Raw genomic sequence first — 13,314 nt, 5'->3', positions numbered from 1 at the left:
TGGGTTCTTCATCTGAAAAGTGGCTCTTATGTATGTACCTTCCAGGAGCACAGGCCTGTGGTTCAAGACTTGATGGCACTTTAAACTAACACACCATGCAATTCAGAGGAAAAGGAACACACACACAACTTTGGCAAAAGCCAAGTCAAACACAAGGGAGCAAACCCCACACTACAGTGCCCCCCCCCGCCCCCCGCCCCCCGCCCCCCAGCACTGAAGGTAGACGCAGCCTTTCAAGTACACTGGAGCTGCCACCGCAGACCTGCAGGGCCCACATTCAATACGCTGCACCCCGCGGGGACGCAGCTGGCAATGTGCAGCGTGAGAAGGGACATTCCGAGCACCGTACGGACACAGTTACTAAACGAGCCTTTTCTTCGTAGCAGCTAAGCTGGCGTGTAGGAGCCTTTTTTGAGTAAATGCAGGAACACATTCAAAGAGGTCACAAAGCCCGCCTAGCCGAAGCCATGCAAGGCGTTTCTGCTCCAGGGTGAGTTTATGATTCAAGCTAATATATTATTACAGCCCTGATAAACTGGCAATGTGGTCTGTCTGACGCACACTATTACTGCTCACAACTTGCTCACGGGTCAATTATCCTCACCGAGAGTGGGACTGAGAACAAAGGGCCAAGCTGCTGAGAGCAGAGCTGCTAGGTGTGAGTGGCCCCCGCGTGCTTGCCAGGATAAAGGTAATAAAGAATAAAAAGAGCTGAGTTAATGAATGACCAAGACCATCGTTCCCCAGCAAGAAGCTGGGTGTAATCAAGGCAGAGTTCGCTCAGTGATATTTTAAAACTTTAGAACTACACACTTGTAGGTCTACAAACACAAATCACTGAAATTCCCTCCGGAAACTGGTATTTCAAGTGTGGCACTCGCTAGAACCAACCCTTCTCCAACCAAAATGATTGCTGTGGTGTAAGTCTCAAAAGAAAAATGCCTTTTTTTAAAGACATAGTATCTATATATATAAAAGCCTAAGTGACTGAATGACCGAACAACCGGTTGACCGGCTGCTATGACGTGCACTGACCAAGAAGGGCAGACGCTCAGTGCAGGAACTGCCCCCTGGTGGTGGTCAGTGTGCTTCCACAGCCAACCTCCCGCAGCCTGCCAACCTCCTGCGGCCCTCTGCCCCGGCCAGCCAACCTCCCACAGTCTCTCCCCTGGCTGGCCAGGCCCTCCCATAGTCCCCGATCGTCAGCCAGGCCAAGGGACCCCCCCGCTTGTGCACGAACTTGTGCACTGGGCCTCTAGGTCAGAATAAAAGATAACTAAATGAACGTACACTCAATGTACTTTGGTACTTTCTCTCCCAATACATTCAACTTTAGGCATTTCCTCAAAACATGGTCTAAGTAAATATGGAAAATGATCTACTTTTCTGCAATAGAAAGTTATGGAAGCAGTTAAAAAATGAAAAGGAAGCACTATAGTTATGACTTTGCAACTCCTTTAAAGAAAAAAACCTTCAAAAAGTGTACTGAGACCGTGTGTACACTTACCTCTGCCATACACTTCAATTCCTGAATGAAAAACTCCAATCCCAATGGAGGAGGTGTACTCGTTCATCCAGTACTAGGAGAAAAGGAAAGATTCAGAACTTCTGTTCCTCATGACTCAGCTCCACATTACAGGAAGCTACAGCTCCCCACACTGATCCCATTTCTTGGTATTTTCCCTTCCACCTCGGAAACTCCCACGATTACAACCCATTTAGTCCTATCTGTGTGCCTTTGCTTGTGCCACAGCCCATGTAGAATTCCTTCCTGGGCCAAAATGAATGTCTCAATTTCATACAAGCACATTGAGAGCATAAAATCTAAACCTGGCCAGGTTGGGGGGAAAAATTGATATAAAAATTCTGTTAGTGACTTAAAAAATCCACCTGACATTTGCTTTCATATCTATTTTTCTTCTAGCTAAGCTTTCTCTTTCATTCCCTGGTAAACTCCTGAAGAAAGGGATATTTTGTTCTTTTTAAAAAATGTTTGAACCCTGGCTGGTTTGGCTCAGTGGATAGAGAGTCAGCCTGCAGACCAAAGGGTTCCAGGTTCGATTCCGGTCAAGGGCACATGCCTGGGGTTGCGGGCTCGATCCCCAGTAGGGGGCGTGCAGGAGGCAGCCAATCAATGTTTTTCTCTCATCATTGATGTTTCTATCTCTCTGAAATCAATAAAAATATATATATTTTAAAAAATGTTTGAAAAAATGTATATGGCATATATGTCCTGACTCAGCTCAAAGTTTGATAATGATATTACAGAAATAAACAATATGAGGCACAAAGGTTGGACCAATCTTCTTATCATTGGCGTGGAAAAAGCTTCCCAGAAAAGGTCGTATCTAAACTGGATTTTTTTAGGAACAAATAACATTTCCCAAGATAGAAAATTTTTTGGGTGGAGGAGAACGGGAAGAAATGCCAGAAGAGGGGAGAAGATGTACATAGGTGGTGCGATATGAAATTATGGGGCTGACTGTCAAAGGGGTTAAAAGGCAAACTGTAGAGAGTTATACCTAGAAGAAGGGAAATGAGCTAAAAGCTCATTAAACACACACGTGGGTAATACTTAACAGTGTTACAAAACCTATCAGATTTCTCCCAGGTCAGAAGATCAAACGATCTTTAATTTTTCTAGATTTATTTAAGTTTCAACCTTGACTCCAAACCCCTAGTCAGTTTTCTCCCAGACCTGGGAAAAGGCACATTCTCATACATGGCTGGGAAAACATAAATAGATAAAGTTGATTCTCTCCCTCGCCCTCAAATATAGCTAGAAGAAACATATCTGAAAAAGAACAAGGGACTTTCTCATCTAACTATCAAAATATTCATTAAAAGAGTATGGTACTGCCCTGGCTGGTTTGGCTCAGTGGATAGAGCGTCAGCCTGCGAACTGAAGGGTCCCAGGTTCGATTCTGGTCAAGGGCACATGCCCAGTTTGTGGGTTTGATCCCCAGTGGGGGTTGTGCATGAGGCAGCCAATCAATGGTCCTCTCTCATCACTGATGTTTCTATCTCACTCTCTCCCTTCCTTCCTGAAATCAATAAAAATATATTAAAACAACAACAGCTATCATTCTTTTTTTTATCCACCAGATTGGCAAATACAAAATATACTGCTAATACTTGGTAATGAAGAATGTGAAGGAGATACTGCAGAAGAGTGACTCAATGACAGTTAACCAGTCTACTTTGTGGGATCTATTCTATAGAAATACTTGCTTATTAACTGTGTTGTCTATAATACTGAAAAACTAGAAACAACTTAAATATCAGTAGGAGAATGATTTAAATAAATTACGGTGAATCTGTATTATGAACTATCACTGTCTACAGCTACTACAAAGAATGAAGTAACTCAATACATATAGACATGAAACAGTATCTAAGGCACAAAGTAAAAACGCCATTCATATATTATAGCATGATCACACTTTCATAAAATAAACCGTGTGTGTTTGTTTACATACTCAGTATCTATGTATATAAAAGGCTAACATGCAAAGTGTCCTCTTGGCAGTTCAACCGGGAGACCGGGAGTTGGATCGCTCACTATGATGTGTGCTGACCACCAGGAGGTGGCGCAGAACGAAGGAAGGCCCCAGCCGGCAGCCGGGGAAGGAAGGCGCTGGCCGGCAGCCAGAAGGCCCCGATCAGCTCTGATCTCTGGCCAGACCCAGGGACCCTACCCGTGCACACATTTTGTGCACTGGGCCTCTAGTGGAAGAATAAAGAAAAACCACCATCAACTACAACAAAATAAAGTCTGAGGCAGAACAAAGTGTCAAAAGTTTGAGAGAGGAGAGCAGGTATTCAGGGGTGGGGTGGGAGGGAGTATAAAGGGATACTTTCACTTTTAACTCCGTATTTCCAGATTGTTTCTCTTTATTTGAATCCTTATACTATCATAAGGGAATAGGCTCATGTTTACAAACATCACAAGCAGCAGCATTACCTGTGTGAGAAAAATACTGGTAACAACTTAAGTGTGATTCTCAAGGGCACTGGCTGAATAAACTATGATGTATTCACACAACATCTGGAATATGATGCAGCCATAAAAAGGGGGAGGATGCTCTCAAGGAACTGATAGGGAACATTTTCCCGGACATACTTGTCAGGGGATCAAAAGCAGAAGAATGGAGACATGGCAAATGATAGAGAAGCTGGTTTGAAGGGACGTCCATTGGTCAACTTTGGAAAAATTTGAGTATCGAAGAGAAAAATGACAACAATGAACTGTCACATATTGAATAAAAAGAATTTGAGCCCATAGTAAGACAAAAAAGAAGGAAAGGAGGGAAAGCTCTACTTTATAGCAGAAAGCCAGCTAATCAATGTAGATGTGAAAGCAGAATTAGGTAAGCACCATTTTGCAGCCCCTGCTGATACAAGGTTCATGGATGCTCAAACCATTGGGAGAGGGTTGTTGAGAAGCAATGGTCACAGAGTCTCCAAGTACCAACCCTACGTTTCCCTAAATTATAAGGAAAAAGTTACCTTTGCAATGGAAAAATACGGTATCATCTTATCTAAGTGATTAAACTGAGTATTGTCAATAGTTGGACAAACTGATGTTATGTGCCTCCTGGTGTGACGAAACAGAAAGGCCACTTCCTGTTAGTTTTCTTGTCAACTATGTTAAAGAGAATATAACCATAAGGAAAAATCAGCTAACTGTGAGATACTCAATAAGAAACGCGGTCTGGTCTTTTAAAAATATTAAAGTAAAAAAAGGGTGGCTATTCTTCAAAGGAAGATTTAAAAGATTCGACAACTAAATACAATTAAGGAATTTGACTAGAGCTTAGATTAAAAAAAAAAAAAAAGCCAATAGGACATTATTGGGACAACTGGGGGAGACATTAATAGGGACTGTACGTTAGATGATATTATATCAACTGAAAATTTCTTTGATGTGATAATAATGTGGTTAAGGTAAGACTGTCTTCTTAGAAAATAGATGCTGCAGTATTTACAGGTGAAATACTGTAATGCTTCTGCCTTACTTTCTTTAAAATATATATATATATATATATATATACACAGTGGGGCCTTGACTTACGAGTGTCCTGACTAACGAGTTTTTTCGAGATATGAGCTGTCTCTCGGCCGATTTTTTGCTTTGAGTTGCGAGCTAAAATTCGGGTTACGTACGAGCCAGTTTCAGATACCCCACCGCTAGTTGGTGCAGCGAACGTCACAGTGATTTGACATATGAGTAATTTGAGTTACGAGCTCCATCACGGAACGAATTAAACTCTTAAGTCAAGGCCCCACTGTGTGTGTGTGTGTGTGTGTGTGTGTATGTATTTTAATTGATTTTTAGAGAGAGAGGAAGGAAAGGAGAGAGAGAAATATTGATGTGAGAGCGAAACATAGCTTAGCTGCCTCCTGTACGCCCCCTACCGGGGATTGAGCCTGTAACCCAGGCATGTGCCCTGACTGGGAATCAAGTCAGCAACCTTTTGGTGCCTGGGATGATGCCCAACCACTGAACTACACCACCCAGGGCATTCCACCTGACTTTCTGTGTGATTGTGTGGTGTAGGAGAGGGTAAGAGAAAGCTAATGTGGTTTTTAATGGTGACACTAGGTGAAAGTATACAGATTGTACTTCTTACAGTGTTTTAAAAAATATATATTTTTATTGATTTTAGAGAGGAAAGGAGAGGGGGAGAGAGAGAGAAGCACCAATGATGACAGAGAATCATTGATTGGCTGCCTCTTGCACACCCACACTGTGGATCAAGCCTGTAACCCGGGCATGTGCCCTGACAGGGAATGGAACTGTGACCTCCTGGTTCAACACTCAACCACTGAGGCACGCCGGCCAGGCCTTACAACTTCTTTTTGTGAAGGTTTACATATTTTCAAAATAAAAGGTAGGGGAACTAAAGAGAATGATCTGGTCCTTGCCTCCTTTCAACAGAAGAGATGACTTTCCGAGTTTCCTGCTAACCTCCTCCCTTCTCCTTTTCCAAGTGGAAAATACAAGGTGACCCTGCCGGTCCCCATAGCCATGCTGCCAGTCCTTCTCCAGGGAGCAGCTTCCTTGGCAGGCAACTCTAGGACTTAAATCGCATTGTCCATGTGCGAAATGCCATTGTTTATAGCGTTTGCAACCAATAATTTGGCCTGTACACTGCTGAGTTCCATAACGACGGCACAGGCAGGCTTTTTTTTTCCCTGGACGCTGACAGCTCTATTTTAGTGACCTTTCTCTTTTCACACATGAGCTTCTCTTTCAAAATACAGTATATTTCCAAAAAGCATATATACTAATGGTTTGTCCAGAACATCTACAATAAAACACCGTCTACAATGTTTTAAACTCTTAGTAAATTGAACATTTATTTCCATTTAATGTCTCATATCACTTAATTTTAACAATTTATCTTTTAGTTGAGCAGTAAATAGCCTTCCCAAAGTGCTTTTATAATAAATGCCTATAATGGGAATCTAACTGTTTTATGGAGAGATAGAAAGGTTTTCACGAAAAAGAAAAATTACATATGAACAGTGACTTTGGGCCAAAGGGTAAAAACAGTGCTGGGATGGGAATGCATTTGTCCGAGTGGGATCCTGAACTCAGGAATCTTTTGTCCTCTGCCTTTTCACAAATGACAATAATCTCACCCCTGCTTAGGGATTTCATACTTAGGACTCCTGCATGCTGCCTGGGTATGTACTATACTATTTTAGTTTGAAATTTCCCTGCACTCAAGACTTTATATTTTAAAAAAATAAACAATTTACAAATGGGGAAATCTGTAAAAATGAGAGAAACTTAAAAAACGAGAGGAAAGCCCTAACTGGTTTGGCTCAGTGGATAGAGCATCGGCCTGTGGACTCAAGGGTCCCAGGTTCGACTCTGGTCAGGGGCATGTACCTTGGTTGTGGGCACATCCCCAGTGGGAAGTGTGCAGGAGGCAGCTGATCAATGTTTCTAACTCTCTATCCCTCTCCCTTCCTCTCTGTAAAAAAATCAATAAAATATAATTTTTTTAGAAAAGGGGAAAATGTACCATCCAAAAATGCGGTCAGCCTTTGGAGTTCGGTCTACGGAGATCTGACCTATATAAGGTTTCTAAAGAATTGCTGAGACACTACAGTGAAAAATGAATACCTGGTAGTTTTGCATGTGGTGGTGGTATCTCTACTCTCAAACGGAAAGTTGGACAATTAGGTCAAGTGTTTTTGTTCAAGGTTATAGGAAGCCCACAAGTTGCAGGGAAAGGGATTCCTTGGCCCAGTGATATTTCTTTGGACAGAACTAAAGAGCAGGCTACCCACTCCTAACATTTTCCCCCCAAGGCTCGATCTCCATATTCTGTGCCAGGCAGGGACTGATGTTGTTGGTGCTTACTTACTGTTCACAGTAACAGTAAGGGACTCAGTAACTCTCTGCTTTTCTGTTTCTTTGTGTTCTTATCTCCAGAAAGACCCCCAAATTTAAGGGTTAAGTTCTTTGAAAGATGAAGTAACTATTTACTAGTTAGAAATCTATGAATAGATAGCTCTACTTACAGAAATAAAAAGTATTTCAAGTAACACTATCAACAACTGCATAACAACAAATTAAATAACTGAGATGAAATGGACAAACTCATCAAAAGACATAAACTACCAAACCTAACTCAAGAAGAAATTTAAAAATCTGAATAGATTTATAATGAATGAGAATGAGAGAAAGGAAAATTAATTAGTAATTTAAGAACTACCCACAAAGAAAAAAGGCTAGGTGAGAAGAATCTGGTGAATTCTACCAAATATTTAATAAAAATCACTATCAATTATTCACAAACTGTTCTAGAAGACAGAAGAAAAGTGAACACTTTCGAACTCATTCTGAGGCCAGAATTAACTTGACATCAAAAACAAAGACACCACAAGAATATCTCTTATGAATACGGATTTAAAATCCTCAACAAAATAACTAGCAAACTAAACACAGAAACATATTAAAAGAATTATATACCATGAACAGTGGGATTTATTATAGGAATGAAAGGTAGGTTTAATATCTGAAAAATTAATGAATTAATATACCATATCAATAGAATAAAGGACAAAATCATCTCATTAGATGTTGAAAAGCATTTGACAAAATACAGCATTCTTTTATGATAAAAAAGACTCAATAAACTAGGAATATAAGGAAACTTCCAAAACTGATAAAGGGCATCTATGAAAAACCCATAGCTAATATATTAATGGTGAAAGATTTAATGCACTCCCTTTAAGATCAGGAACAAAACAAGGATGTTCATTTCTGCTATTTCTATGAAACGCTGTGCTGAAGATTCTAGTCAGAGTGATTAGAGAAGAAAAATAAAATAAATAATTAAAAGACACCTAGACTGGAAAAGAAGTAAAATCATCCCTATTTGCAGATGACATAATCCTGTATATAGAAAATCACAAAAAATTCACTAAAAAACTATTAAAAACAATAAATTCAGCAAGGTTACTGGGTACAAGCTTACCATACAGACATCTATTGTATTTTTATATACTAGCAACGAACAATACAAAAATGAAATTTTAAAAAATTCCATTTATAGTTACATCAAAAAAATATTTAGGGATAAATTTAACAAAAGGACTACGTAACTTTGTATCTGAAAACTATAAAAACATCATTGAAAGAAATTAAGGACCTAAATAAGACTTAATATTGTTAGGGTGACAATACTCCCCAAATTAACCTGCAGTGTCACCACAATCTTCATCAAAATCCCAGCTGCCCTTTTTGCACAAATTGACAGGTCAAAAAATTGCCAAAAAATCTTGAAAAAATTGGAAGAGCCACACTTCCCGATTTCAAAAATTAGTACAGAGCTACAGTAATCAAGACTGTGTGACTGGCACAAAGGCAGACATACAGATGAAAATAGAATTCAGTTCAGAAATAAACCCTTATTTATGGTCAATTGATCTTTGACAAGGGCGCCAAGACAACTCAGTGGAGGAAAGAAATACTCTTTTTAGGAAATGGAACTGGGAACTGGATGTCCATGCAAATGAATGAAGTGGGACTCTACTGTACATCATATATAAAAGTCAACTCAAAATCGATCAAAGTCCTGCATGTTAGATCTAAAACTATAAAACTCTTAGGGGAAAGCAAAAACATATCTCATGATCTTATATTAGGCAACGGTTTCTTAGTTTTGACACCAAAGCATAAGCAACAAGCCCTGCTGGTGTGGCTCAATGGTTGAGTGTCGATCTATGAACCAGGAGGTCACAGTTAGATTCCAGGCCAGGGCCCATGCCAGGGTTGTGGGCTCGATCCCCAGTAGGGGAGTGTGCAGGAGGCAGCCAATCAATGATTCTCTCTCATCATTGATGCTTCTATCCCTCTCTGCCTCTCACCTTCCTCTCTCTAAAATCAATTAAAAACATACTTAAAAAAGAAAAAAAGAACACAAGCAACAAAAGAAAAAATAGATAAACTAGAAAAAATTAAAACATTTTGTGTTTCCAAGGACATTAAAGAAAGTGTCTTTTTCTAATAATACAAAAGAAAAAGATGGTCCCATTAGTTCTTGAACTCTAATCCCCAATTAAAGACCTTTAAATAGGTTACTTCTCAAATTACAGACTATATTTTTAAAAAAATATTTTTATTGATTTCAGAGAGGAAGGGAAAGGGAGAGATAGAAACGTCAATGATGAGAGAGAAACATCGACTGGCTGCCTCCTGCATGACCCCCACTGGGAATGGAGCCTAAAACCCAGGCATTAGGCCCGACAGGGAATCGAACCCATGACCTCCTGGTTCATTAGGTCAATGCTTAATCACTGAGCCACACTGGCAGGATTAAAGACCACATTCTTAATTCCAGCCAGCTGCTTTAAAAAATATGTGGAAAACAGGCTAAAAACAACACAAGAATAGAAAAAACACAACTCGTAATATATGTATTCTGATCAGCTACCTTTTCACACATGAACAGCAGCACATTAATGACGAAATTTTTAGAATTCACGTTATACAGTGAATTGGATGTTTTCCTTTGGTGTGATTTTTTTTTTTCCTGAATGGATTCAGAAGAAAACCTTCATGGAGAGCTAGTCAGAGAGATGCCCTCCAAATGTTTCTGCTCCTGTTAGGGCTCCCTAGCTCCATAATTAGCAAACACGCCTGGAAGGCTCAATCTTTAAAAACTGGGCACGCTGCCTGCGGAAGACGGGCGTTTAATTCAAGGTCAGCATGTCTTACCCAGTCCTTCTGCCTCAAAGCCCTGCCACGGCTATGCAGACAATATGGATGATACTTATTTTAAGTGGGGATTTAATGAGGTAACTGTAAATAAAACAAAAGATATAGGAGGACTAGGCCTTTTACAGAATGATTTTGGTTGTGAAACTCCCCTACACTGATTTGCTGTTGCTATTCATGCTGAAGAAATTATTACCCTCTTGTAGTTTAAGATTTTAGAAATTAATAGTGTTTCTCAGTGCTTTTCTATCTTGGTTTCCATCCTCTATTGTTACTTAAAAAAATTACTACTGTCAAAACCTTGCGCATAGCATCCCTGGAGATCAAATCTCTGTACAAAGCTCAACAGAGCTTCTCAACTTGCTATATGGAAATTCATGCTCTGGTAGAACACCATGAAACACTGGTAGTTTCTAACAGAAAACATGTCATAAATATGCAACATGAAATTACAGCCAAGAACATGTATCCAGGAAAAACAAACAAACAAAACAAGCTGCTCGATTAGATATGACTGGATGTCAGCAAGATCTCTGTTCACTTTTGTTGGGTATGTCTTCATTGATTTGTTGTCTAAATAGTAGCAGATGCCAAAAGTTTAAAATTACATGACTGGGAAAAATGGAAAATCTGGGACAAGTTGAACTGAAAGCTTAGCTCTTTATTTGAACTGGGAAAGGAGCACCTTTATGCCTAGATTTGGACCAAGTGTAAGAGCACAACAAGGGTTAGGGGACAGTTTAAGGACCGCGCTCCAAGACGGCTGCAGAGGCCAGATGAAGGTGTAGCGACACTATCACACAGAGGCCCTGCTGGGGCGGGAGGAGTGACACAGAACAGCAGGCGGGTCCACTACAGGAGGCGGTATAGTTAAGGTTACTCATTGCGGACAACTAGATAATCCCTCACGGATCCATGAGAGATCACATGTTTTCACTTGAGTTAGTTTACATTCTTAAACCCCTAACATACCAAAGGAAAACAGTAAACCAGCCAACTGCTACCACAAAATAGCCTCTCTCAAACCATGAACCAACAGCAGTTACCACAACATCTCCACGTCAACCACCTACCACCCCATCTGTCCCGAGGACCCATCAGGTCAGCCTAACCTAAGGCGTTTCCCTGAGGTCGAGAGGGAAACCCACAACGTGCCAGCTGAGTCACAAGGACCCTGCTTCTATTCTACCTGCGTTTCCTTCAGAGACCAGCGCTTGGATAAGAAAAGGTGGAGCCAAGTACTGCCACTCACACAGGCTGCAGCATGTGAACTATAGTGAAACTGGGCGGTGTGTCAGGAATCTGAGGCTCTTGGCCTTTATTTTCATAAATATTTGATAACTTTAAAGGTACCCAATCTGTCTCAAAAGTTGGATTCCAATTCAGTTCCTGGAGACAGAAGGCCTTCGTTTGAATTCTGGCTTCACTAGGTACTAGCGTGACCTGGGAAAGAGACAAATCCCCCCAGTATTTATAAAATAGAGGTAAACAGTATCTACTCAGAGGGCTACTGTGCAGATTAAACGAACTAATGACATATAAATTAAAGAGTGCCTGACCCATATCATAGTAAACATTAAGTGTGAGCAGCAATAAACACATATAGTTATTGACAACTAGAGGCCTGGTGCACGAAATTCATGCACAGTGTGTGTGTGTGTGTGTGGGGGGGGGGGCGGGGGGGTCCCCTCAGACCAGCCTGCACCCTCTCCAACCTGGGGTCCCTTGGGGATGTCCGACTGCCAGTTTAGACTCAATCCCGGCAATCGGGCCTAAACTGGCAGTTGGACATCCCTCTCACAATCTGGGATCACTGGCTCCTAACTGCTCCCTGACTGCCAGCCTGGTCGCCCCCAACTGCCCCCCTGCCAGCCTGGTCACCCCTTACTGTCCCCCCCTGCTGACCTGGTCGCCCCTAACTGCCCCCCCTCTGCTGGCCCTGTTGCCCCTCACCGCCCCCCTGCTGGCCTGGTCGCCCCCAACTGTCCCGCTGCCGGCCTGGTTGCCCCCAACTGCCCCCTTGCCAGCCTGGTCACCCCCAACTACCCTCCCCCCCATCGGCCTGGTAGTCCCACACAGCCTGCTGTTCAATCATTTGGCCGTCCCTCTGATTATTTCGGTTGTGACGGCCCCTGGCTTTTTATAAATTAGGATTAGGATATGATCCTTTTCTAACATTTTTGTTCTAGCAGATCAGTTCTGGCTCTCTGTTAATTCTCAGAATGTTCAAGAACCTTTGGGAGAGGATATCAAATAACCAGCAGCAGCAACTCACTAAATTGAAGAGCAAACAATGGCAGAGTTATTTGACCCTAGAGCTCGTACACGCAATGATTCCTATTCTTGGGAAGTACAGCTCTGAGTAAAAGGTCTCTGTAAGCAAGGCAGTGGTTTCATAAATGCTTATACATTCATGAGGGGTGTGAGCAGAGGGCTGGAGAGCCACATCTCAACTTGGGTGCTTAGACCTTCTGGCCTTGCACTTATAAGACTATGGAGATGGTAGCTATGCAGAAGATGGCCATAGAAGAACCACTAACACATGACCTCCTCTGGTGCCAGCCAGTGTCACTGGTTTACAGCAGTGGTCGCCAACCGGTGGTCCGCAGATCACTGGTGGTCTGTGAGGTCCGAAAGGTTGGCGACTGCTGGTTTAGGGGGCTTTTCAAAGCATTCTAAAGTATTAATATAACAAAAGACAGGAAAAAACAAGTCACAGAAAGATTATCATCTTAAAATATGTGGGAAGGCAATCCTATCTAATAAAAGAGAAACATGGTGATTAGCCGTACCTCCACTACCCTTCCCATTGGCTAATCAGGGTGATATGCAAATTAACTGCCAGCCAAGGTGGCGGCCGGCAGCCAGGCAGCTTGAAGCGAACACGAGGCTTGCTTGCTTCAATGATGGAGGAAGCCAACGTTCCCCGCCTGCTGCTGCCGGCCTCTGAGCTTGCAGTTTGAAACATTGTTACAAATATAGAAGCTAAACAAAACCCCAGAAACCTGCTTTCAGCCAGCCGGGATCTCAGAGATGGAGTTGAAATAGTGTTTCGATTACAGAACCCAAACAAA

The 13,314-nt window shown here is 41.7% G+C and overlaps 1 protein-coding gene across 3 annotated transcripts in view; it reads right to left on the bottom strand.

Moving 5' to 3' along the window:
- The window catches only part of DESI2 (desumoylating isopeptidase 2), a 41,723-nt gene that overhangs the window by 6,756 nt on the left and 21,653 nt on the right, over positions 1 to 13,314 (bottom strand). The window contains exons 2-3 of one of the 3 annotated variants that reach the window (XM_059677505.1): positions 11,594 to 11,683; positions 1,508 to 1,580 (exon numbers count right to left, since the gene is read on the bottom strand). In XM_059677505.1, coding sequence (XP_059533488.1) covers positions 1,508 to 1,580; positions 11,594 to 11,683 — 163 coding nt within the window. Of the gene's footprint in view, positions 1 to 1,507; positions 1,581 to 11,593; positions 11,819 to 13,314 lie in introns of those variants that run through there. The other 2 variants (XM_059677504.1, XM_059677506.1) reach the window with 2 other exon arrangements.

The sequence above is a fragment of the Myotis daubentonii genome, chromosome 20 (genome assembly GCF_963259705.1).
Source record: "Myotis daubentonii chromosome 20, mMyoDau2.1, whole genome shotgun sequence".
In the NCBI taxonomy this organism is placed as follows: domain Eukaryota; kingdom Metazoa; phylum Chordata; class Mammalia; order Chiroptera; family Vespertilionidae; genus Myotis; species Myotis daubentonii.
This window is presented reverse-complemented; position numbering and strand designations above follow the sequence as displayed.